Source organism: Acanthopagrus latus, chromosome 4 (assembly GCF_904848185.1).
Source record: "Acanthopagrus latus isolate v.2019 chromosome 4, fAcaLat1.1, whole genome shotgun sequence".
NCBI lineage: Eukaryota > Metazoa > Chordata > Actinopteri > Spariformes > Sparidae > Acanthopagrus > Acanthopagrus latus.
Window position 1 is genome coordinate 20,611,308 of NC_051042.1, and position 24,992 is coordinate 20,636,299.

The 24,992-nt window shown below is 39.3% G+C and overlaps 1 protein-coding gene across 4 annotated transcripts in view; it reads right to left on the bottom strand.

Annotated features, from left to right (window-relative positions):
- dennd2b (DENN domain containing 2B) overlaps positions 1-24,992 on the bottom strand; it is a 53,586-nt gene that overhangs the window by 23,894 nt on the left and 4,700 nt on the right. Inside the window, exons 1-5 of one of the 4 annotated variants that reach the window (XM_037095769.1) lie at positions 23,887-24,186; positions 13,976-14,096; positions 12,188-12,286; positions 5,755-7,008; positions 3,224-3,369 (exon numbers count right to left, since the gene is read on the bottom strand). In XM_037095769.1, coding sequence (XP_036951664.1) covers positions 3,224-3,369; positions 5,755-7,008; positions 12,188-12,261 — 1,474 coding nt within the window. In that variant the 5' untranslated portion in view covers positions 12,262-12,286; positions 13,976-14,096; positions 23,887-24,186. Of the gene's footprint in view, positions 1-3,223; positions 3,370-5,754; positions 7,009-12,187; positions 12,287-13,748; positions 13,956-13,975; positions 14,097-23,886; positions 24,187-24,992 lie in introns of those variants that run through there. The other 3 variants (XM_037095767.1, XM_037095770.1, XM_037095771.1) reach the window with 3 other exon arrangements.

Genomic DNA, 24,992 nt, shown 5'->3' on the forward strand with positions numbered 1-24,992 from the left:
AACTAAGTCGTAAGCAGAAATGTGTAAAAATAGGTCACAGTTTTGTAAGAACATTTGGCAGAACCACAAACCATACAGATACTGTGCTTATGACCACATTGGGGAAATGTAGGAGTATTTTTGGCTTATTTTGCACCAAAGAATAACAAAAGTCCCAGTTCCAACTGTAGTTTGTAACTGTCTATGTGTAACTTTATTGGAAAGGGTATCATTCATTTTATGTAGAGACAGATTTATTCTGAAAAGTAGAAAATACTTGAGCGAACTACGCCAGTGAAGGTAATACAAAGGTTGGAGTTTGAATAAAGAGCCTCATTACAGAAAAAATGTCTTATTCCCATTCTAACAGAAGTTTCAATGATAGAAAGAAACATTTCTTCATATTACAGAAAAATCATGGCTGTGTCCTATCCTATGTCGTAAGTCCATGTCTCACATTTAATTTAAACTTAAAAATGATTTTTCATGTAGTACTCATCCTGTAGGCTCTCCAGCCAACATCAGTGTTAGCCTCTCTAACAGGCTAACATCAGTATAATATAATCCTAAATGTCATCCTAAACTGAGAAAACATCTGATTTCAGAACTAAGAAGTTTCTGTAATGACGTCACAGGACTGAATCATAGTATTACTGGAGCACAGGGTGTGATTCATGTGCCTGTAAACAGATCACTCTTTGGCACTCCATTTATCAGCTACACTAGTCAAGAGCACTTAAAACAGTCCCTTAATATTACAATCAATCATGCATCTGCAGTAACACTGTAGTCCAGATTACAAATGACTTGTACTCTTAAGGTAAACATCTGGTATCAAACACAGGTGCGAAAAACACAAATGGTGTGAGTGAATATCATACAAAGACAGCTAAGAAAGGAAGCCAACATGTCGTTTTGGAGTTCAGAAAATGTGAGGGGATTTCTTTGCATGAAATGCTTGTTAAAATAGGGGCTCAGAGGGACCAAAACATGGCTCATTTACTGCTGTGGCTGCTTCTCACATGGATCATCTAACCTGTAAACCACTAGTGTAGTGGTGGTGGAAACCACCGCGATCCACCATTCATTCCACCATTTTAAAGCTTTGTTTTAAATAACTGGAGCAATTTCAAACTTACTCTGTGATGATGTCCGGAACAAACAGAGATTGGCAAAAGTGCGTCTCCAAACTGCAAACACTACACTCACACTGCTGGATGAACAATGGGGGCTTTGTTAGGATTCACATGAAAATCAGTCATGCTCTGACGCTCCCTCTGAGACTGCTGCACATCCCCAGCTTCCAAAAAACAAGAATGCTGCTGAGCACGACACTGATCACTGATTCGAGAACAGCGCAGCTACTTGTAGAAATACCATGAGGTAATGTAATACTTGCATCAGGCCTTATTTGGTCATCACTGAGCATTTATCGTAAAAAAATATTTCAGAGTGTGAAAATGTTTTACTGCATCTGAAATCGAAGCTTTATCATGAGACTGTGCTCATACTGACACACATTTCCACCACATTAAGTATTCACTGGGGGAGCTGGCAATTGGACTGGGCAAGAGGCCTGGGGGTCATTTGCTAGTGGAAAGGAATTTGGCTCTCCAACATGTTCAAGATTTCATACACACATCAACTCAGAGGACATTTGAGTCGATCCGGTTTTCAGTGAAATACACACGTCACAATATAAAGTGCTCATCTGAATATGGATCAGCAGATTGCTATAAAAGCAGTATGAAATCTTTACAGTAAAATATTACCTTTATAACCACATGTGAGCCATTAATCTTATTCTCAGATTGAGTGTTCAGTGACTGCTCCCACACTGAGACTTTTCTACACCCCACACCTCTACATGAGGCAGATGGAGGAGGAGGAGCTTCCCTCACAAACATATTACATTAGGCCATGCTGTAGGGGATCTCATTCTCTCTAAAATATCTGACGACAGTCTTCTGAGGTTACTGATGATACCATATAATGTATGTAAACTTCATGAAAGGCTCTGAACATGAACTAACACCCTTTTCCTTTTACTGAGGTTAAGATCTTCTGATACAGTGGAATACCAACTTTTGTTTAATCTTGGTGTCAATACTTTGAGTTTAAAGTATACATGAACTTACTGGTCCAAAAAGATCTATGTTGGTTACAACTACAAAAGCTGAAACTTTCATGCTTCATCTGGATCTTTAAAAAGCAACTTCATGACTACTAACATACTGTCATTTTGTTGCTAATAACTAATTTTTGAAGGTGCAATGTGTAAGACAGTTGACTAATGAGTCTCAATCCCAGTTTGTCAAATACTGATGCTTTGGATTGGTGTCCGAGTTGACCTACAAACCAAAAGAGTCTGTGTTTTATGACCTGGGATTGAGCCTCAGCAATCAGCTATCTTTCTCTAGGTTTTTGCACTTTAAAAATAAATGTTTTCTTTGTAACAACTGAACTGCAACAATTGCACTCATTATTGATTTATCAATATTTTCTTGATAAACTTTTAGAGTTCGTTCCATGAAATATTTAACAACAGAAAAAATCAACAATTTCCCAAAGCCCAACTTGAAATGTGAAATTCTTTTGTTTTGTTGCATGAACAGTCAAAAACAACGAGGGAATGTAACTTAGTACTGTGATTCTATAATACTGAATACAAATTTTGAGGTACTAAACCTTTACTTGGGTGTCTCCTTTTTTTACGACTTCATTTAACTCCACTACATTTTGGAGGCATATATGGTCATTTTTACTCCACTACATTTATTTACGGTAATCACTTAAGTTACCTGTTATTTTGCAAATCTGCGTGCTGCATCAAAGCTGCATCAAAAAATACTTATCCCAATAATTAGAAAAATGCTGATCACATCACATCAGAAAATGTGAAAGGCCAATAATTAGTTGACCAAAAGAATATTGCTGTGTATACATATATGTCAAAATAGAATTTACTTTTACTTGATACAACATTTTTTTCCAGAATATTGTTTTTGATACTTCACTATATATTCACTATAAGTTACTCTTGTATGTATGTCTTTTAGGTACTTTCAACAAGACTGCTGTTGAATTAACTCAACTACCAAATCAGTTAAAATATACATTTTCTGTTAATAGATAAACTGACTTATCCTTTCAGTTATAAACTGTATCTAACATTCACCCTGTTCAGAGCTAAATAAAGTGAGTGATCTTAGTGTATTCAAGGCCAGCGAACCAGTCTGCTTACCTACTATGTCCTCATAGGCATTCTCCTCTAAAGTGCTTTTGGAATTGGGTCGACTCCGCGTGTCTGTGGTCACTGTGCCATTCTCTGTAGGCGAGGACGGATATGAAGATGGCAGACTCGTAGCATCCTCCGACTCACATGATTCTCTGGAAGTAAATGAGGAAAGTCAAAACAGACCAAGATGGGGGGAGATGATACACACATGCTCAAAAATAACAAGGAGGAAGAGTCAGTAAGAGTCAGTGTCAAACTGCAGCCTCAAAGGAGCTAGATAGATAAGAGCAAACAGAAAAAGTCCAGATGGTATTAAAATACTCCTTCTTCTCCATTTGCCAACTAGATTCAGAGAAAAGCTGAACAGGTGGTTGAGACACTAAACACACGTGAAACGCATTCTTACCCCTCAAAAGATTAAAATCAGGAACCACTGATTATAAATTACAGAAAAACAGAAACACCAGGATCAACATGTGCTCCAATAACAAGGAAATTCACAAGTAAACATGCAGATATCTTACTATTTCTGTGTTCTTTGCACAGTATAAGGCTCTCACCACATGTCAAGGCACTGCAGAGGAACTCTCTGCTACATTAGTGCAGGGAACTACAGTACGGTCATGTCGCGCCATCGACAGCTTGTGGCTTTTAAGCTTGGTCTGAAATTGCTAGAGCCACAGGAATGTTAAACACAGAGTCCAAGGGATGAACGTTTACGGATTTCATCCCCTTTTTACATAGGGACAATCTGGAGAGGTCCCACCCTCACATGAAAAACACTGTGGATGTCTGATCTTGAAAGCTATAAGTTAAGAGCAAAAGCAAGGGCAGATTACTGAATCCAAGATTCAGCTAATATTTATGCAACAATCAGGTACAGTAAATTTCTATCTTAGGATGAGTTCAAAATGTATAGTATCTGCAATTAAAGGCAACATTTGAGTAGACTTTCGAATAAAAACTGTGGACTGAGTGTGACTGAATTGCCTAATTTTTTTATGGACCAAATCAATTTAAAACAGATTCTCACATTTCAAATGATCTGTAAACATTAGTTATTCTTAGTATGAGCTGCTTTTATCATACCTAGCAATGTGCCTCATGATAAAGCTATTTTGAAATCACTCAGTTTGATTAAACTAGGAAATCTGGAGTGAGTGGATCTTCGGGCTCTTTACCTGAAGTAAAAAAAAAAAGTGATCAGTAACTTATTCAACTAGCACACTAGCAAAGCAAACACTTAATCCCTAAGCCAAAAATTCCTCACAAGACCATCAGCTGCGTTGAAGCCTTTCAAACTCCAGGTGAAGAACTTTCCAAAGGCATCTTAACAAAGAATGCACAAATCCAACTTTTTCTAATAAAGATTCTGGTACTGATGTATTTCCATGTAATCCTTTTCTCCGTAAATACCTCACTAGGTGGAAATCACTGGAATAACTTTTCAGGAAGGAAACATGAGGCAACACATTGCTGTGAGAAACTGTCTTTAAACAGAGATTAGTCACCAATACCTGATATGCTTGATATAGTGTTTAAGTAGGTTGCTTTACATGTTTTATTATTTGAGAATGCAGAAAACACATTGATACATCCATGGGCATAGGGACCATTTAAACTGTAGGTAAGACAATATAATGGCGGTTTGGGGGTTCTCCCTTAGAATTTCATGCATAATGGTGCCTTTTAACATGAGTTTGATACATTTATCTGGCTATACTAGCATGAGAAAAATTATGGGTAGGTCTACATTGTGCAGTTTCTGAATTAACCAAAAGTAGAGAAATTATTCAAAGATATCAAAAAAGCTTCAAGTCCAGAAATTGATTCAATGACTAATTCATGACAGCTTTGTGGCAGCTGCTCATGATGTACTAGATACTTTTATTGGCCAAAAACACACACTTGCTAATGTTTCAAATAGCAAATAACTTCAAACCCAACACATGAAACCAAAACAATCTTGTGAAATATCTACATCAGTGATGCGACTAGTCACCAACAATGACTTCTGATGTTTTCTTTTTAGCAAATTTTAGCAAAAACTCGCACCATTTTCAGATGACTAAGTGTATCTACAGATGTAACGGTGGCACTGCAGTAAAATATAAAATCTAACAGTCAAAGCTCCTCCCTGCCTTGACACTTCCATCCCATTTTGTTTAATTGCCATGCTCTCTTTTTGTCTTCATCTCATCCCTTTCTTCCTCAAGAAAGTCTCATTTGCCATCTTCCATTCCTCTTTCCTGTCATGTTTCCCTTCTTCCTACCTGGTATAATCTTTAGGCTTTTTGTGGTGACAGTGTGTGACTAAAATACCTGGCAACAGGCCATCAATGACTACTCATTGTTTTCAACATGGTAAAATTGAGGGGGTCTAAAAACTATTAATTTCAAAAAGTGGGTGGGACTTGACCCTTGTGCAATATAATAGCTGTGAGGCCAAATGATATAGTGCATAATGCTTGATCTGACTTCCAACAGTATTTTCATCTCAGTTAAAGGGATAAACATAAGTACATGGATATTCTCACCTGTCCTGGAGTCTCACTGGGGTGCTCCCCTCTGTCTTAACCGTTCGTGTCATGCTGGGTGCAGGAGTGGAAGGCAGAGGTGGGGGAGACTCTGAGGCTCTATTTGGAGGTAGTCCATTTGCTGGCAACAGGCCCTTTTGGTCCCCTTTGGCTTCGTACTCAAAAGTGCGTTTGGGTTTAGGTAAGGGGTTGACTGGTGTGCCAATAGACGTCTGTTGGCTAGGTGGTTCTGGACTCTCAGACCTGACTGAGCTCACACTAAACCTCTGTCTGAGTTTAGAGAGCTTATCAGGCACTAAAACAGCATCGGGTTCAGTAGCAACTGAGCAAATGCTGCTGCGCTTACTGGTGCATGTACTGTCAAAGTCATCACCTATCATAAAAGACTTTTGTCTTGTCTTGTCCGGGGCATAGCAGTTACTCAGATAACGTGGAGGGGATGGGTTGGGATTGTCCTTCAGGGCCTGCTCTATCTTCTGTATCCTGTTAAGGACTGCTGACGTCTCCTTCCGAGCAGACAAGGAACGCACAAATGTTCCAGAAGACTCTGACTTGCCCATCCTTTTCTGGAATCGACCTACGCTGTCTTTGTCTGAAACTCCATCTTCTTCCTCTGTGTAGGAGCATTCTGAGAAAGCCGTGCTCATTCTGCGAACCCCCTTGAAGTCAAAAGTTTTCTCACTACAGGGAGAGGAGAGCAGGCTGGGGCAGCCCTCACTGCCCCCTACACGCTCTCCTCCTCTTTTATCGAGACACAAGCTCATCCTAGGCAGAGACACCCTTCTGCACTCCCATTCTGAGATCTTTTTGCGGATTGTGGTGGGGGGAACACCTGCAACAGAGCGGCTGAGGGAGAGGGTACGTTTGTGGCTTTGGTTAGAGGAAGGTCCCAGTGACAGCGTGCTCCAACTCAGTGGCCGACCATTGAGTCCATCTCCCAGAGAAAGATCCCCTTGTTTCTCCTTCTGCTCCTGGAAACCCTGACCGTCCTGACAGGACTTGGTTTGAGTTTGGGGCTTATAGATGGAGAGCCTATTGTCCAGGCAGCTTATGCTCTTGGATTTGGTGAGACGGCCTTTGGATTCAGTGTCACCACTGCACAGGCTGGCGGCCTTCCAGCCAGCACGTACCAGAAACCTGCCGTCAGTCCTCACGTACCGGCTCTGCTTTCCTGCTTCACTGTCACTGAGGAGAGGCTGCTGGCTCTGTGCCTGACTGGCAGAGAGGACAGGGCACGGTGATGTAGACTGGCACCTGGAACAACACAGAGACAGGTGTGAACAAGCCAGGACTACAACTCAGGATTCCTTGTTGTTTAATCTGTTGATTATTTTCTCAATTAATCAATTAGCTATTGGGTCTAAAAAATGTAAAAAGTCAATCAGTGTTTCCCAAAGCCCAAGGTGACATCCTCAAATGTCTTGTTTTTGTCCAGGATAAAGGATATTTGAACTTTTACTCTATAACTCTATTGTCCAAAATGTCCTCAGTGCACTTAAGCAGTAGACTTCACTGGGAATCTAATAGTTACAAATCACCCCCAAGTATCTTTTTCTACATTATATTCTCGTAGAAAAATTTTTCATGTCAGCGCATGTCACAACATCTATGCCGATACCAATATATCCATGACAGGCCAATATCTGCCAACAACATTGGCCAACTTATGCAGTGGTCTGTCTCCAGTTTCTTTTTAAAAAAACACACATTACAGCCTAAGATATTAATAAACCAAAAGAGGCAAATCATATGAGTGGCCAATAAATCCATTCAACCCTGCAGCCTGAAAAGTAACCTGATGTAGAACAGATGGAAGAAAATTGTTACGAATCAGCTGACGTTTTGAAATAATTTCCAAGATCAAAGACAGAATGAAAACTTGAGACACTTACTCAGGATGACCACGGGAAAGTATTCTGTCTTTGGCGGGATGAGATTAAAACAAAGTCCAAAAGAAACAGACTACACTGAATTGCCACTGTGGATTTTTCCACATAATCAAAATAACTTGAGAAGAATCAGAGCGGACCTCACACAGAAAGCCAAGCTATATGTATTTCAATGCTCTTACCTGTGAAAATCTCACTGCTTCTCTCTGATCCTCAACGCCTTTTCTGATCCCTGGAGCTATGTGAGACTAGGTGCTACGGCAGTCACACACACTCACTTATGACGACACCTTTCACCACGCAAACTTTTTCTCACGGTGTTCACCTCCTTTCAGACTGCAGACAGACAAATTTTCCCTGTAAAGCCTGGACACTGTAATACTCATAGTCTATCAGGAACCTTGTCATGACTTGGATCCTGACTAAGTCTTGCGAAAGTGGAGCGTTGGGAGATCTGATGTCACAGCCATGGTTAGAATAACAAGCGTTATGTGGGAGGAGGAAGCTGAGGGCAGCGGACTGTGATCCAACAGTGCAGGTTGGGACAGATCTCGCTTCACACCTCTTTGCCCTTCCCAGGTTTCATAGTCCTGCTCCAGGGTGGAGAGGCTTTTACAACAGTGTGCAACCTGAAGGCTGCAAAACATGATGGATGCAGCTCATCTGACTTCCCATGCATTGAAGAAATTTGAGAATTTTTTATGACAAAGGTTCACATCTGGAGATTTGTGCTGTTGGTTTGTAGTACTCCGAAGTCCAACATATTAATTTTTCATCAAACAAAACTTTGAGTACTATGATTATTCAGACTGCTATAGGAACTGATATTATCTCAGAACATGACTTCCTGAAAGTTCAAAAATTAAAAAAGAGGGTTTTGTTTGTGTGCACTCACACTTTGAGTATCACAAACACTCTCAATAAAATACATTTGAAAGGATGTTTTATCAATGATACAGGTAAAGTATTTCCCTGAGGATGGAGTCATAGCAGCAGAGGTGTCAAACGTGCACAAAATGTTTGTACATTCGCAAGTGCGCCATCTGGGAGGTCTCGAAACATGCACAAAACTCTAAGGCAGATATTTAGATATTTGAGGTTGAAAAGAGTTCAGGGTCAATTCCAATCTCAGGTCAGATCAGATGAAACTTGGATCAGGACACCTGGTATCACGAAGAAAATACTTTTTGAGCACAATATTAAGCAGCAGCCTAAGACATGACATGCTGCAGAGGCTTCAACAGGGAGCTATTAGAAGTTGTTTTCAAATTAAAATCGTTCTGGTTCCCTGGTAAAACTCTGAACTCAATGTCTGCCAAGGAGTATTGCATGCCTAATTCGGGAGCCAAAGAGGGAGCAGTGTCTTTGAAGCTTAAAATCAATGGGAATGTTTTAGCAGCAACTAGACCAAACACTCAGAAATGCAATTCTAATGCCAGTAAAAGTACAGTTTAGTGAGTTAGTCACTTTGTTTTGATGGCCTCTGGGCTTTAATTTTTTTAATTTCACAATTAAAACATGAAGAGGAAGCAGCGCGGTCTTGACCATGATTCCATCAATTTGAGAGTAATGATATGGAGAAAAAAAAGGTTCAAACAGGCTTCATATTGTGCTTTGTGGTTGTTTTAGAGACTGCATCCATGTTTCATTTTATACACAGTAGGTTGTCTTCACTCTGAGATACTCTCCAGACTGAAAAGAATTGTAAACTGATTTGATTCAGATTTTCAGAACATGACATTATTCACATATAGCAAATTGCCATTATGTTTCTTTTGTATTATACTGTTTCATTTCTGTGTACTCTATCTTATGTTTAAGACTTTGTGCTGTTAAATAAAATAAAGACACTTTGATTTGACACAAAAAGAAAATATGTGCAGATGTTCTGTCTGTTTAAAGATGGGGGATTTTTAGGGAGTCCTGGTGCTCTGGTCCATGCTTGAAAATAATCATAATCATGAAAATAATCCCAGTTTAGTCAGCTTCAGGTGGGCCGGACTAACAGATACAGTACTGGCCAAAGAGCTGGATGCCAGTCACAACCTGGCTTCTGGCTTTCACTAAGGCTTCCTGGGCATGCTAACCACAAGCTACTTCCTGTTACTGACCAGGATGGAGAGGGGAGACTGCTCACACAAACAGCACTTCTGCTGTTACAGTTCAACATATGTAAACTTTATCATCCGCCGGCGCCTTTTCCCTGTCACTCATTTATGCATTATCATATATAAAACTCTAATCCAGCTCACATTTCATTCAACAGTTTTTATTTGCTGACATAGCAAGTAAATGAGATCAATCCAATGAATGTGCACTTCTGGGTATGTAAACATTAGTCATAGTGAGCTCTAACATCCTTGTCAGCCTGGTTTGTGTTGCCAAAACACCTCACTGGATTGCGTTTATAGTTCCCAGTGATCCTCAAGGTGCGGCCCTTTCCCTGAAAGAACAACATCAGACAATTGGCAGAGAAAAAATCTGTATCTGGTAAATCATTTCTCAATTATTCCCCAACAGAAGATCACAGAGCAGGAATGAAGCACGTTTTTCGTTTAGCTCTTTATTACTTTTTCTGCCATGTTGCTGCATGTTGCCATGTGTGCCTCTTGAGACTACACAGTACAGTGTAGGCGTAATCTGTCCTAGAAACTGATCTCCGGCTGACTGCACAGTTTGGTGGGACAAATTGTGTAGCACTGTCTGAAACAACAAAAATGTCTCCCCATGTGTTCAAACACGGAGCTGCAAAGCTGTTGTGCTTTAAGAGTTTAAAATATGATCTTTAAGAATCTGGGGTAACATGAACCTATGGGGACGGCAAGCTTGTATTGAGGCTCCTATAATGACAATTACGTTCATCAAAAGAGGCTGAGATTAAATGAACAATGATCACGTTAGAGGAATGCAGCCTCACGTTTACATTCACAGTTTACCTTGGGAATAGTGTACATCTGACAACTCTGTGGTGATCTTACATGTTTGCAGGCAATGAATGCATTTATCTGCATCATTATGGTAACATTATTATTAAGGGTCCAGTTTTTAAGATTTAATGGCATCTAGGGCTGTGGATGTGGATTAAAACCAGGTTAGTAAACCTAGTCTGACCTTTTCCTACAGCAGCCACTAAAAATGCACAAACAAATAAATAAATATCTAGAGCCAGTGTTTGGTTTGTTTGCTCTAGGCTACTTCAGCAACATGACCTGCTCCCTCTTCATGTAAAAGACTCTTTGTAAAGGCCTTTACACACTGGGGGGATTTTTAAAGTCACAAGTCAGTATTTTTTTGTAACTGTTGTTTTTTTTTTCAATAGTCCTTCCACACAAGAAAGCAAACATTAAGCAGGGAAAAAGCATAGTAACTTGTTTAGTTTAGCAAGCTTGATTTTACTTTGTAAATGAAGGCATCACCCAATCATGATGTGCAAAACGGATGTCAAGTCACAACTGCTGGTAGGCCTGTTGATTGTTTATATTTGTCATCACCCTGTGTCATATGACAATGGACAGGAAATGCTAAAGACAATGTTACAAAAGAGATGAGTAACCACGACTGGTCCCTGCCCAAACAGACTTCTACAGTTGTGGAATTTACCGTTGCAGAACTGTGATATTTTGTGATCCGTGTCACTTATTGGCATGTCTGTCGATGGGAACAGTTTTGATGCAACATTTTCACAGGCATGTATGTCACATTTTTGTGTTGTTTATTCATCACTTTAGCAATGTGTAAGGCCTTTAGGTAAAAAATTATTCTTATTTTTTATGGCGATTATACACTAATGAAAACATAATCATGAATATTATATTCTATTTCTGCCCCTGAATCATAGACACTGTACCTTTAACATTTGTGTGGTTTACTCCTTCCAGTAACATACACTACAAGCAATTAAAGAAAAACCTGCCACAGTTTGTAGAATTGGTAGTGAGGAAGTAACAACCAGTATTTCAAGTCAAATAGTTGTATTACTACTTTATAAATTAGAATACAGATTGCAGCACCATTTCTTACAACATCTTGCTCAAAATCAGCCACCAGACAGTCACAGGTGTGAACACAGACAGTTCCAAAGTACAATAATCCTGTGTAATGAAATCTTATCTTGCAAGTCTATAAGTTCCTTACATGAATTCTTGGTTAAAGAAGCTTTCGAGCTTGGTAAAATTTGACAGGATGATAAACAGTAAGAATGAATAGCCCAGATATCACATATCATTTCCAAAGTTTGTTTTTCTCTCCCAGCAGGACATGGTAAGCTCTCAACATGCTAACACAAGCTTCAGCTCACTACTCACAGCTCACAGTTGGATGGGGCCCTTGTCCAGGAAACAGGATTGTACTTGCAAAAGCTTTGGCGGTCTTATCATTACTGACAATCAATAGTCATTCTTTTCCATAAGTAAAAAAAAAAAGAAAAGCTTCCACAGGATGATTATAGATGGCATCTTTGTTGAGAATGAATGAAATTATGAAATCATGTGACATGACTGGAAGTGCACATTAGCCCACCCACTCCTGTCCCAGATGTCACTGACCTGTCGGGGACGTCCCGGGGAGCTTTACCCCCTCCTGCACGAGGCGCAGCCTTCGAACTCTTGTTGGCTGTCATGTTCGTCTGCAAACCGCCCACTCACCTGATGGATGAACACAAGGATGTGAAACATCATACATTTTATGAGCAAAAATACTTGAACTCATAACGCAAACTAAAACTCTTTGAAGTTTGTTTGGGTTTGTCAGTGACAAATCAAGGCTGTGAATGAAGGCTATCCCAGAAATATTAAATATAATCAGACTTCACAAAAGTTCCAATCCTGTCACGGACATGGGCTTTAATCCTGTTCCACATCAAAAGCCAAATGGTCCACATTGACAAGACTATGGCCAGGACAAAACTGGGTGTGACATCCATGAGAACAGGTCAATTCATGTTCACCACCTGCATTTAACTCTGACATCAAAGGGTAAACAGAACATTAACAATATGATTTGTACAGGAAACAATGGAAAAATGATCACTGCAACCCTAGTGTCCATATTAGGTGTACTTGACACATCAGTTACAGATGAATTTCAACAAACCAGAATCAAGTGGCATAACTATCACAGCATGTAGCCATTACTGTGCCAGAGAAATACTGCTGCACACAGCTAAAGTATTCCTCCACTAACAAAAATATCTATTCTAGCATCAAACACCACAGTGCTACTCTGGTGCCACTTAAACAGTTAAATTGACAATACTTGAACAAGGTATTGTTCTAGATTTGGATCATAGCCAGAGAGGAAATTAGAAATGACAGACATTATTCACAGTGATTATTCATGTATTTGCTACGCATAAGCCAGAAAAACAGAGAGCAAAAATGAATCATTTTGATGCGTGCAGACATTAAGGTTCTGTAGTTATTTTGCAGCAGACTGTGCATGTTTGTGGCGCATGATTGAATCAAAGTCGCCACAGTAGATCATCATGTGTCTCCCTTCAGCACAACATGTTAATTTCAAAGGCTGCTTTCAAGTAGCAGCAGATACTTTATTGACTGGAGGGCTATGATAAGAGACTGGCAATAGCTTCATCAAAGGGTTCAAACTAGGTATAGACAGTTAGCTGCCTGGACGACAATCAGGGCCGATAGTCAGCATTTTAGTTTCAGTCTTTTTTGTGTCCATTGGAGATAAATAAATACATTTTAAAATGCATAACTTCGGCTCTGATGCAATTCTCTTTCTCTGTCCGTCACCAATCCACAGTCTCACTCATCTTCCGCATACACCACTATCTGATTGGTTACATGTCACAAGTAGTAGCTTATCAGCATTAAACAATTTGAGTCTGCAAAGTAACTAGTAGCTAAAGTTATCAATTGATTTAGTCGAGCGGTACAGTCCATCATTGGATATTCTAAATACTGACACCAAGACCTCTACTGCAAATATATCAGTTCTTGATCAGTAAAAATCAGTGTTGGTATTGGCATTAAGCTAATATCAGGTGTTACAGCAGACCAGTCCATTTTTTCTGTCTAGCTTTTATATTTAGCCATGCAGTTAGTTTGGGCTTTATTTGCAAAGGTTCAGAGATATTTAACTCACATGAATGTTGTTACTTATAGACTGTGGATCCGTTTCAGTTACATTCCTGTATTTAACCCAACAAGACTTCTGCCTTGTGATCAGCATTTCTCGGACTGTATCTCCTATTAGACCAGCAGTTAGTTAAAGCCTCCCTTCAAACTGCAGGTCACTGCCCCTGAAAATCACTTTCTGGAACACAACATTGGCCCTCTCAAGAAGGCTCAAGTGATTGTTTTGGTGCATACGGAGGTCAAATGGAGATCCCTAGAGATCAGAGGTGGAGGATGGGAGGGTGCTTGGCAGCATGACTTGTTTACAGGAAGTTGTTGTATGGAGAAGGCAGCCAACCAGTGGTGGAGCTGAGTCCTATAGAGACAGATGACGAGAGAGAGGGAGCATTCCTGCTGTCAGCTATTTCCTGTGAGTATGGACTCTGCTAAGAGGACAGGCCATGCATCATTATTTTCATCAAACACAAAAAAAGCATGGTGTCCTGTCATAGTCTCATTTGCAACTTGGTTGTTATTCTGTGTACTTATTGTACTTACTTACTTATTACTGTAAATATCACTTATGTACAGAAAACTGGTGTGAAATATGACAACAATGGTAGGAACATATACGTATTTCCTGTGACAGTACAACAATGGAATTTAAACAAACAATGTACAGACATACATTAACCAGACAGAGCCACTGATTGCACTGAGGGTTGTTCAATGAAAACACACTTTTGGGATAGCCAAATTCAACAAAGATGAGCTAAATAATGTATCAATGATTGCTTGATAAAACAAAACAAATTACAGTGGAAAGGAAGAACAATAAAGAAATTGTGACGAAAATAAGCAGAACCTGAGAAAAAACAATGTTTTATATTACTTTAAATCCAAATGAAAATATTCTTCTTACATTAAATTCAGACACATTGGTAACAGTGTAAATTTTTATTTCTGATTAATGCATGCAGAACATATATCGTATGTTTTTGGAAGTGACATTCAATATACTTCCTGACTCTCTCTTCTGTAATTTCAATTTGTAACCCTCAAAGCAAACATACAAGGATTAGAGTGTAAAACTACTGCCAGGAGCAAAGAAAATTAAACTGTCTGCTCTCAACGTCAAAGTTACATTACACTGAGAGAAATGTTTATTTGTATAAATTTATCATTTATCATCTTTTTTGGACGGCGGACGCTAAACTCACAGAAATGGGTCACAGAAGCCCAAGATGGACTTTGCAGTGTAAACACCAAGGCGTTAGCCAACTGACTTCCTGAGGTCTGATATCATCTCCCTACACAAAATCATAGGCTGTAAACAACCACTTCTAAGAAAGCTCTAGAGTACCTTTAAAGTCCACTCAACCAGATTCAATACAAATTTTCACTAGAGATGATGGCGCAAGCTAACGGTCGACTGTTACAAGCCAACAGCATCATACCAATGGGAGGCATGCCTTCAGTCTATTGTGTCTTAATGATACAACTGGTATTGATGAGTGTTCAAATGTTTGGTGTATTACTGAATGAGGTAGGACTGGAAAGACATTTAGCACTTGAGGGTTTTATTTGAGAAAATAGTGTATGGCAGTTTTTGGTAAGCTCTTCAAATAAGACTACTCTGCCAAATAGAAACATATGCTTATTTATGAGTTCAACTGTATTAGTGTCATATATATACATATGCATACACACACACATTTTGTCTGTCAGGACATAGAATTTTGTTAAATTGTAATGAAATTTAACCAGAAAAGAAAAAATAATTATTTCCATGCCATATTAATTATCTGAAGTCTGAGGTGGATATCATACTGTGAAAATCTCCTTGTATGACTACTTTCACTTTTAGAGTTTAAATTCTCTAATAATTCTTATTCAGAATGCTGATTCGTCAAACTTGCTGGGTTGCTGCTTATTTGCAAAACCATCAGATACTGTGCATCATAATAATTTATCTTAAGTCATGTTTGTAACCACCCAATCATTATGTAGTAACATAGTATACACATAGTAATATGTTACTATACTGTTTTTGGTCTACACCAACGCCTGAGGATACTATGTGACTTTCACTGCTAAATGCTTCACTGTGTTCATCAACTAGTCATTAACTTTATATACTGTTTGGTGCTGTGAAGGGCTAGCATAGAGAATATTTCCACAGTGTTTCTGTTGACAGCAGCTGGAGACATCACTGCTGAGAACAGTGGAAATATGGCAAAAAATGTAATTGCATGCCAGAAAATACAAACAACACCTGTACACCTGAAAGGAGCTGCAGAGTCAGATGAGAATTCTGTGTGACTTTATCACCATAATCTACACCTTTTATTTTAACTACGTACTACATACTTTGTTGGTAATAAAGAGTAATTTAGAGTAGCTCTAAAGATGAAGACAAGGGAGGTGTTGATGTCTGACCTCATGTTTGATGGTTTCCACTGAAAAGTAACAAACCTGGTCAGGTAAAAAAAACATGATTCTAAAGAGCAACACCCACTGGCAGCATATGACATGTGTCAAAACACCCACAGACCTTTCTTTTACCACAAACACAGTGGTGGCATCTTGACACATGTCAGTGCCTCTTGAAAGGATATACAATTACTTTGTTTTACATGCCAAACTTTAAAAAAAAAACAAAAAAAACAAAAAACAGCAATTTATAACATTTACCCCCAAGTCACACATCTGTACTTCCCAGATACTGGACAGTAGCTTGATTGATTCTTCTGTAACCTCTAATAGCTTTGTCAAACAACAAGACATCCAGCCTTGGAGAAGTTCAAAGTTCTCCTTCCTTACTTTTAATCCCTTTACTTGAGGTATAAAACCATTCAGTCGTTAGTCTGTGTTTGGCTCTAACTTAAAAACCAAATCCCACAAGCCAGGCTGTCTCTTTAAGATATTCAACACCATCATCTTAATGACCTAGACTTCCCATTTCAGGGTTCTTTCCTGGTTTTGTCATGTTCATGTCTAAAGGACTAATTGATTACATGAGAGGCATATCAATGACGCATATTTTCCCCAGCAACAAGAACATATTCATGAAATGGGACTACAACAGTGTCTCCAGTTGACTATTTAGGGCGGAATAAAAGAGCCCTTTGTGTTCAATACGTCCTTGAGAGGGAGATGTGGTTAAAAAGTAAGTCTTTTATCAGTGTGTGAGTGTGTGTGTGTGTGTGCGCACGCGCGTGCGTGCGTGTATGTGTGCACGTGTGTGTGTGAAAGAGAGAGAATCTATTAGGTAAAATATCTTTCAAAAGAGAGTCCACACGTCCTTGGCCCTGTCACATTTGACAGATCATCTGATACACAGTTCTCTCCACTACATGCTGGAATGTGCTAATATTTGCCTATCCATCAGACCGCGGCTGCATTCAAAATATTAAAGAATGTTTTCAGAGGGTGAGAGACAGCTCAGAAGGGGGGCAGAAACACCTGGACCCGATGCCAAGAGCTTCTTTTTCATTCAATAAAGACTACACTCAAATATGCACCCTCTCTCAGCACAACAGCACCTGGCACTTGATGTTCAGACTACAAGAGCGTTATTTTATGATGTCATAATGGACAAACTTTCATTAACCTGCACTGGCTTCAGTTTAAGATCTGTGTTTCTCCTGAAACATGCAGTAGCCAGCACAACAGCTTCCATAAACAGAGGATAATATTGTTCCTAGCTACTCTGGCCGACCAGGTCCTCATTTTCTGCTGATCAGCAACCTGACTTCAAGGTTTTTAAAACCACTGCAGAGTTTTACAGGCAGCCAAGAAGCACGGGGGATAAGAAAAATCTCTGCAAATTCTCAACTCTTGCCAGACGTCACAACTTAGTGGCAGACATGAACCCACACACTGATCCATTGCTGCCATTGTTTGAATATCTGCAGAAAGAACAGTTTTGTCCATTATCGACAAAAAGAGACTTGAGCTAGTTGAGTTGGATCATGTTTAGTTTAAGATTATGGAGGAGAAGTTGCATAAATATCCTGGCAGAAAGGAATCCAGCTCCCGATACACATCCCAGGACAAAACATTCCACATATAGGCCTTTACAGCACACATACAACATTGTGTTGCAGGCAAAGCATGATGCTAAAGCAAAACCTCTCAGCTGAAACTAAAAGATTAATGTCTTATACTCTCAATGTACATTCTGTACATAGCCTGCTCTCTCTGGATAGGAGTTTAAGGCTCTGACAGCTCCAATGTGTCTCTATGTAAAAGAAAACCACCAAGGTTGATGCTACTGGCAGTTGCACATAGCCATACCTATGTAATTACCCCTACACACCACCACATGGTTCACCACACTGACACTGTGTAGCTCAATGAACCAGGTGGAACCAATTCTTGGAAGCTTTTTTTATCTCCTTTTTTAGCCATTTCAGCTCTTTTTTTCAAAGTAATCATGGCATATTTTCTCTTTGTGAAAAAGCGGAAAAACCCTTCTGTGTAACCTAGATATGAGCGTGCACAGCTGCAGAGGCAGGCATGTGGAAAACGGGCTTATATCCATCTGAGCTGCAGCAGGGAGGCTACAATTTGTGTCACGGAGCTGACCTCTGACACACAGTCTCTGACTTATCCAAGGACATGAAGTAGATGAGCTGTATTTTTGTTTGCCTCGGTCTTTAGCTCAGTCAGAGTTTAGCTCAGCCAACAAAAACAATAATGACTTGTGTTGTTGCTCATTTTGTAGACTATGAGCATGTTTTTTTAACCAGCTTACAATAGGTTACATACCTGCTTAAAGCACCCATAAATTGGGATGTTTCAGTCAAAGATCAGAGATATAAGAAAACGAGAAACCATGTGTTTCTCCACAAACAGCTGTTTCATAAATATTTCAAAGGCAGAGCACAAACATAAAACAGAAGGATGAGGACCTGCAATGTCATTCAAAAATTGGTAACCATCAGTGTATTTTAAAACATCATTTTGACAAATCTCTCTTTATCAGCATATAAACTTTTCAGACTCAGCCAGTCATAAAACCTTAATAACAGTCACTGTTGGCTTCTTTTCATCATAAAGATGACCTTTTCCTTGACAAGGTTAGTTGGGGGAACTTCACTGCAAGAGGTAGGTCATAAAACACTTCCATGTTTGTGGACAACCCAATAGGCAGAAATTTATCTTGGCAATGAACATTTCTGCAAACCATGACTATGCTAAAACTTCCCGTTTGTTTAGGTTCAATTTTCAATGTATCTTGTGACAACGCTGTGCTAATGGTCTGGTTAGGCTGCTTGACAAAAAGTTTGGTTAAAGTAAAGGTCATGTTTTGGCTGGAGATGTCCCAACTTCCAGTGAAAAATATACATTTTTGTTGCCACAAACACAGCTGGAAATTGTCCGCAAGTATCCTAAAAATATAAATAAGTAAAATATATATAAGTGGAGTCACACTTACAAATGTTAAAACACTGTGGTGGTGAATCAAAAATATCCAGTGGTTTCACACTTAAAAATGTTGAAATTCAGTCTCAAACTGAGGCCACTGGCTTGGCAGCCTTGTCACACAAATAGTGTTTGGAGGTCAGTTGTTAACAACTCAGTAATTTAAAGAAATGTGATATGCCAACACTGGGCTGTTGTGAATCAGTTACACTGTATGGAGCTAGGGGCATATTAGTAATTCAGAGAAATTCAAAATGCTAAGAAAACAAATGACAGGCTTTCGGCTCTGGCTTCCAGTGCTCACATTAATATGACTATCAATATAGTGAATGAACTAAGTTAACTGGAAATGATCTCATAATGGAAACCATCATGTATAAATCCCCTAAGAAGTTAGAAGAATAGGTTTAGTTCTTTGAATCTTAATGATCTGGAAATTATGTAATACTTTGTTGGTTAATGTTGTGATGAAAATGATGCAAGAAAAAGCCTCTAGCAATTTAGAGACGTTATTAATCACAAGCTTTAAGAAAAAACACTTGTACCATTTATTCTGAATATCAACAGGTTCTGACAAGTGTTTATGAGTAGAGAGTTTCATAAACACAGCTGACAGTGTTTGTATTCAGACATCAAAGTCACTGGTGAAGCGCTTGTATCTGGCTGAATAATGTCCTGAATAAATGAAGCCAGAACACCTCATGGCATTTAAATGTTGACATGGTGATCCCATTAAATCACTGAATGCATAGTGCATAAAGAACTGCTCATACTGTGACATGCACAACAAAAATCACACTGTGGCTGCCAGTATGTTGTTAGTATACAGTAGGGGTGTGAATCTTCTCTGGTCACGATTCGATTCGATTCAATTCAATTCGATTACGATTATCTTGTCAACGATTCGATTCTCTGATGCATCGCGATTACTGCACATGGCTTGTTTTCATCAAAGGATACAAGCAGTCAGATATATAAACTCCACTATTATTTTATGTGTGCTGAGAAAGCATCACAAAAACTAAAACCAGGAGTTTTTGTAGTGCTGTTTACTTGTTAATAGTATATTTATTGACATGTGAAATATGTTATACTGATTTAAATTTTTACCATTGTATTTACCATGCGACTAGCTTGGCTCATTGATTAAATTGCCTGGGCTGTGGTTTCATGGTTAAGTTGCTGCGTGACGAGGGCTTATATCGCGGCTGCAGTGTCTTCAACAGGTGACGAAACTCGGTGTTGTCAACAACGGAATAAGGCCATAGATCCTTTCCTATAAAAGCTGCCACAGATTGGGTTATTCTTTCCCTTTTCTCTATGTTGGGAGTAAGGGAGATAGGGAGTTGGCAGCATGGCATCAGTTCTTAGCTGGGCTGGGTCTGCTGTCTCTTTGGCAGTCACTAACACCTACGGTAGCCTCTCCGGGTGAAAACGGCTAATGTGGTTACTCAACTTAGAGGTATTCCTGAGGTATTTAATTTTTGTGTGACACACTTTACACACCACGTGTGTCTTGCCCAATTCATGCTTGTGTCTTCATAAAATCTGAAATGTGTCCAGATGGCCGTTTTTAAAATGCTAGGTGTATTTTTAATGACTTTTTCCTCAGCCATGTCGCACAACGAATGAGGTGACGTCAGTCAGATGAGATGTATTTAGCCTTAGTTGCTGTGAACCGGACGGAAAGAGGGTAGAACAGAGAGTGGGCTGAAACGGAGTAGGACTTGTACTGGTGCGGCCCGAAAATCAACAAGTAACAATAGAAGGCTATAATTGATTATGGTGTGTTACTGCATCGATGAATAACCGTCCATGTCCGCATCATGATGCATTGTTAAAACGATTCATTTCAACACCCTTAGTATACAGTAAACCTAAAGAAATGTCCACAAGGAGATTAAATCTGTATTGGGCAAGGGTAACTTTTCTTATTTTTAAATGACATGTGAAAACATGTTAGTGATAAGTGACGAAGCAAAGTCAGAGGCTTTTAAACCTGGGATTACATATCAGGGATGTGTCAGTGTCATCATATAAGTGTTCATCAGCAGCTAGAACTGGCAGACAACAGAACAGCCTCTCATATTATCATCAGCAGAGCCAAACATGTCTTCCAAGAAAAAAAGGGTAAAAAAAGACAGAGGAAAACCAAACAGCAAAACAACCAAAACAAACTGACTTCCAATGTCAACCAGACGCTCCATCCCTGCACTTGTATCTCAGGTACAACTGAACCGATGATTCATGAGGAGCAACTAAAAGCCAAAGTAAATGTGCTTCTCTAAAGAGGCATCCTTTCTCTTTGGTTGATAACTTCTGCTGAGCTTGGGGGTTAAGTTAAGAGAGAAAGTCTTGTGACCTGAAAAACATTCAAGTAGATCCACAACTGACAAATCAGCTGAAAAAATAAATGACGTACTGTTGCTTCTCTTCTTTTCAGACCCTTAAGATGGCAAACAGTATCAGACTAACAAAATGTGTTTAAGCATATGAGTGCAATAACATGAAATTCAACACTTCCATTAAGCCATGCTCTCTTCCATCACTCCATCACTGCAGCAATAAAAAAGGCTGTTCACATTATCACCATGCATCTCCTGAGGGAACAGAAACTGTTTCAGGGACAGAAGGGACCAGTCACTCAAAAGCACAAACTTGTGTATACATTTAAAATGTGCTTTGCCATAGTTTAGAGCCCCTGGCTACAGCTTCAATCCAATGCATCTAATGGCACTGGGAGACACAGTTTTGGAGGAGGAACTCAACATGAATCATAAATATGACAGCTTATCTGCACACGTTGTTACTGCAAGCTACTTCATTGAGAGTTACTTTTTTTCCTATGTACATGTGCAGAAGGATGAAACAACAAGATGTACCTGCACACAGACACTGTTAAGTTTTTCCTGATCCTCAGGATGCCAAAACACCAAAATTATCTGGCTGAGTAGACAAAGAGGAAAGTTACATTCTCTGTGATGTCGAGTGAACAACAGACTCTGTAAAAGTGTCTGGTGACAGGCCAGACTCGTTCCTGTTAAAATGAATGGAGAACAGAGAAGAATTTCCTCAATAGCTCTGTGCTGACAGTCCCTTCCAGGGAGAGGGGAAGGTCATTGTTTGATGTGCACAATAGAGCGAGTTTAGGGGAAAAAGTGTGCTAAATAAAACCAGTAATGTCCCCACAGTTTGTACTATAGTGTATAAGATAAGATCTTCAGGGTTTAAGTTGTAATCTGTTAAGAAAACTCATGTAAACATTCATGATGGACTAACATTTTAACATTTTAAGCATGCAGAGAGAACATGGCTTAACCAGTCTACTTTTAAAGTTGTGAAAGTTGTATTTCTTTACAACAATCACGTGTTACATGAAACACATTTATTTATCCAAGTAAGTGGATGAAGGAAGTCATGAGACATTAGATGTAGGAAAAAATGCTCAAAAAATTCACGTCTTTCAGTGATAGGAAATCATTTAAAAAACTTCCAAATACTCATCTGCACCAAAAACCGACCACTTGTTGCTGAGTCTAAAATAGAAGTTGCACTACATCTCATTGAAATCTGATACTAAGTTTGAATAAAAAAATGTTAAAGTTCAAGTTTAAAAAAACTCCTCCTAGCTAATGAACTATGGCAGAATGATATTGGAAACAAAATAATGCAATTTTTGAATGAACTTAACCTTTAAAACCTTCCATTACTGAGGGTAAAGCACATTTAGCCTACATAGGTATGATGTAGTAAAAAGTGCAATACTAATAAGAAGCTAGGACAGTAAAACCTCACTTTTTGTACATGACATGTACAGTATGTCATAAACCAGGCCTATTCAACTTCCTTTGAAGAAGGGCCGGATTTCAAACTTCAGACTTTTACATTCCCAATATCTGCCCTTTAAAGCTTGTAATCACAATGTGTTAAAGGGGACATTTTTCCATAACTGAATAAACAAGCTGGTCAAGGGACATAACTAACGAATGTACTATTAGTCTACCAACAAAATGATTAAAGAGCCAAGATGAGGGTGTGAAAGAGCCACATTTGACCCCTGGCCACAGCTTGAAAAGGTCTGTCACATACTATGCAGTGTGTAGCTCTGTCATGTACAGAAGATACAGCATTAACACCGAAAAATCACACGTGTTCAATTTCACATAAAGTCTGTATGAACTACATAAGACATCTGAAGCTCACACACTTTCATGTTTCATGTAGGTTTTATCTGCCAAGACATAACCCCCCCCCGAAGTCCGCACCACAGCAGTAAACGTCCAGTGAGGTCAGTTCACTGAGGTCCTGTGCTGTTACTGCTTATCTGCTGCTTTGGACCTTTTTTGGATGTTATAAGCGATAAGTTGTTCTCATTACGAGCCGCTGGGTTAGTACTTGCATCCGCTTGGACATTTTCCTCCATTCTAAGGGGTCAGCTGAAAAAATAAAGACAAGCGAACCTTCTTGTTTTGTAGTTAGCTGCTCACTGCACTTCATCGTTTAGCTAACATGTCGATGACCAAATATGGTCACATGGAGATTAGGACTAACGGTTAAACGCACCTTGCGACTTTTTTAACGAACACCTTTACAAGTTTTGGCTTTTTATTTTTTTCTTCTTGTCGATACCGGTTTCCTGACCGCTTGCTACAAAAAAAAAAAAAAAAAAAAAGTTGAACCCTCCTCCTCCTCCCGTTAGCTCGTCTGTAGTTATGGTTCAGAAAGCTGCGAGTTACCTCCGAGTTTCTCCTCTCATCCATGGCTGCTTCTGCTTCTGCTGCTGCTGCTGACATTTTCACATTATAATCCCTTTGCGACGCTCAAATCCGTTTCGTCTGCACGGTGAGAAACTTTGGCTGGTTACCTGCCCCTTCTCAGCACACTCCGACTTATGTCTTTCCAACTAAAACCGACAAAAAAAAAAGAAAAAGAAAAAAAGAAAAAGAAAAGCCCTCCTGCCTCCCCTCTCACAGCCTGCTGGAGGGTGGGAGGCAGGACTTGTTGCCATGGTGACGGGTTGTTTGCCCCCCCACCTCCTCAGCCAGGCATTCAGCAGCACCCTCTCTCTGCCTCTCTGCCCCTTGTTTATTGTCAAGGATTGTGGATGAATATTCACGAGCTGAGGGCTGCAGATGGGACGGTGCCAGAGTTTTGCAGCAGTTTTATTGTCATGCTGGAAACCCCTCCACACTGGGCCCACCGGTCAAACAGGAATAATACATTTCACCACACAAAGATGTCTTTCATTTGGTAGAGATGGATGTGCATCACCAACTGCGGCTCATACACAGAGCACTGACCATGGACAAGACATGTAAAATCTTATTTAAGTAATAGTCATAGTGGTTATGTAGTCATTGGGGATTAAAGGTGCACTGTGCAGTTTTGGGGAGGGACTTTAAATCAGATTTAGCGCTGATTTTGTATCACTGAACAAACTAAATAAACAAACCTTATTTCATTCACAATTTCACAATTTGTTTTTAGGTGGCGGACCCTGCCACCTTTTTAGCTTCAAACAGTGTTCTGGGGACTTTATTTACCTCTGAGAACAGCTTGTTTACTCAGTTATGGAATATTATCTCTTTTTGTAAATATGACAACCCAGAGTTTGAATCTCTTCACCAAAACTGTGTAGTGGGCCTTTAAAATGGCCCCTCGGGATGTTATATTTTTGTATAGTCTATCATTTAAACAGTATTTTAATGTAGATCGATTTTTACTTTTTTAAATGTGTGGTTTTTTTTTTTTTAAATGATGTTAAAAGGGGCACTATTTACTTTTCAAACCCAGAAATTATTTACAATGAGCTGATAATGATTAATGATAACTTTAGTTACTA